At 39.7% G+C, this 2,198-nt stretch overlaps 1 protein-coding gene across 2 annotated transcripts in view; it reads right to left on the bottom strand.

Moving 5' to 3' along the window:
* Positions 1-865: 865 nt before the first annotated feature.
* Positions 866-2,198, bottom strand: part of LOC107756798 (CCR4-NOT transcription complex subunit 6-like) — a 27,195-nt gene continuing 25,862 nt past the window's right edge. For both annotated transcript variants that reach the window (XM_016574069.1, XM_016574068.1), the window contains exon 12: positions 866-1,632. In XM_016574069.1, the coding sequence (XP_016429555.1) occupies positions 1,420-1,632 (213 nt within the window). In that variant the 3' untranslated portion in view covers positions 866-1,419. The remainder of the gene's footprint in view (positions 1,633-2,198) is intronic.

Raw genomic sequence — 2,198 nt, 5'->3', positions numbered from 1 at the left:
CAAAATAAAAATCACACGAGAGAGAGAGAGAGAGAGAGAGAGAGAGAGAGAGAGAGAGAAAAAGAGAGAGAAAGAGAGACAGAAAGAGAGAAAGACGCACTGGGTAAAAACGGGAACCTGGACAAGTGCAACTTTACACAGCAGAGACCTGAAAAAAAATATTTTACACACGCTGGTCTTTTGAATGTTCATTAGGATGAACATCTAAAACGGATAGATATTTAGCTTTCATTTACAATACAATCATTTTTCATCCAAATCTAAGTGTACGTACAAAAAAAAACAAAAAAAAAAACAATTATGTAGTAGATCAGGACTTTTGTTGCTTGTATACAATCATGTAGAGACCAACAAAAAAAAAACCTAGAGTCTTGGCTGGGCGAGGCGTCTACTGGTCACATTGAGAGTTTAATTTATCCGTCTATGAGTGGGCTGTGCTTGTCTTTGCCAGTTCTAGCATATTTTCTGCATGATTTCCTGCCAAACTTCCTCAGGTGCAAAGGCTACTGGCACACGCTAACACAAAGCTGGCCATTCCAGATGATTTCTCTTCACGGAAACCCTTTCTCAGCCGTACGCACCAGATCAGCGGGCACCTCAGCTCAAGGAGGGCTCTATGGCACATGAAGCTAGACAACTCCATAAATCGGCCATTTTGGCTCTTGAAACGTTGCTTTCTTAAAAGCATGAATACAAAAAGGTGCGACTGCACTGGCATCCAATGGACTTAATTACAAGACGGACAAGGCCCGCTAGTTGGTGATGGCAGGCCGTGCAAACCCATCACTGGTGAACAGCTAGAGCATCCGTGGAGAGGCCTCAGCACCACTGAGCGCAAATGTAAGAGTTCGGCCAGCTCTCTTTACACGTTAAAAGCCCTTTTTTAAAGGGTTGCTCCTGGAGATCGGACTATCTGACCTAAGCTGGTGAAATTCTTTTTTTTTTCATCATCAAATTTAGCTGCTTGCTCTAAACTGGCCTCATAGTAGCATGATCCAAATTATGCATTTCATGATAACTTGCTTTATCTGGACTCCCTGCATGAGTTTCAAAGATATTGCCATTTAGTTATTTATATATAAAAAACTTTTTTTTCCTGTCTTTAGGTAAAACTTACATGATCACTCAGGGCCCTTAGGGTTTTGAAAAAAATGTACAGAATGTTAATTGTGCCCAGAAACGGAGGGTAGAAAAGGAAAAATGAAACAAAAACAAAAGAAAGAAAAAGTGGGTGGGAGGTGGTAGAGATAAGACTGACATTAGCATCTGCTTCAGTTAAAATCCGTGGGAATAAAAGTTTGCCATACCCCATCCCCTCTTAAGGGATTCAGATTTATACACAACAGCCCTTGCCTCATTCTCTCTCCACTATGAGAGCAAAAGGCAGGGGCCTGGAGCTCCCCCTGCTGGCTCTGAGAACTACCTGCGACCAGGCAGATGAATGCCGTTGACAGCAGGCAGATAGGGCAGGAGCAGCTCCAGTTGTGCAAACAGTGAGAAGTGATCAGAGGGGATGTGGGGATGGGGGCAGCCAGTGACATTGTTCTCGTGGAGCCAGTGGGGGTCCAAGGGACCAAGCACGCCCAGCACGTTAAGCAAAGGTTGAGAGTAGAAGATGTAGTCAATGATGCCCTGAAAAGAAAAAAAAAAAAGAAAAAAATAACAACATTACAATTGTGCCATTGATGGTTTGACACCAAGGTAAAACATGCTATAAACACACTTAACAAATACTTATAACTTAATATATTTCAAAAGTGTTTCAATACAATTACATTTTTATCCTCAAAATAAGTCACAAATGTACAAACAAGAAGTTTATTGTGAATGGCATACAGTTTTAACATTAAACTTCTTGAAACAACTAACTTGTTTTGTCTAAATGATGGTCCCTTGGATTTTAAAGTGAATATGCCTAGAGATTAGGGGTGTACTGACAATAACATGATATTAAAAACAAACAAACAAAAAATAATAAATTGTATTGCACCTTAAAAGGATAGTTTACCCAAAAATGACAATTTTGAAGAATGCAGATAATCAAACTGTTGCTGTACCCCACTGACTTCCATTATATATAAATACATAAATATATATTACTATGGAAACCAACGGGGACGAGCAACTATGGGGTGTGCAATATATCGTCTACGATATCATAATTGTTTAAACGATATGCATTTTGATATCAAGTATAT

This window comes from Sinocyclocheilus rhinocerous, unplaced genomic scaffold (genome assembly GCF_001515625.1).
Source record: "Sinocyclocheilus rhinocerous isolate Xijiao unplaced genomic scaffold, SAMN03320098_v1.1 scaffold22, whole genome shotgun sequence".
Taxonomy (NCBI): Eukaryota; Metazoa; Chordata; class Actinopteri; order Cypriniformes; family Cyprinidae; genus Sinocyclocheilus; species Sinocyclocheilus rhinocerous.
This window is presented reverse-complemented; position numbering and strand designations above follow the sequence as displayed.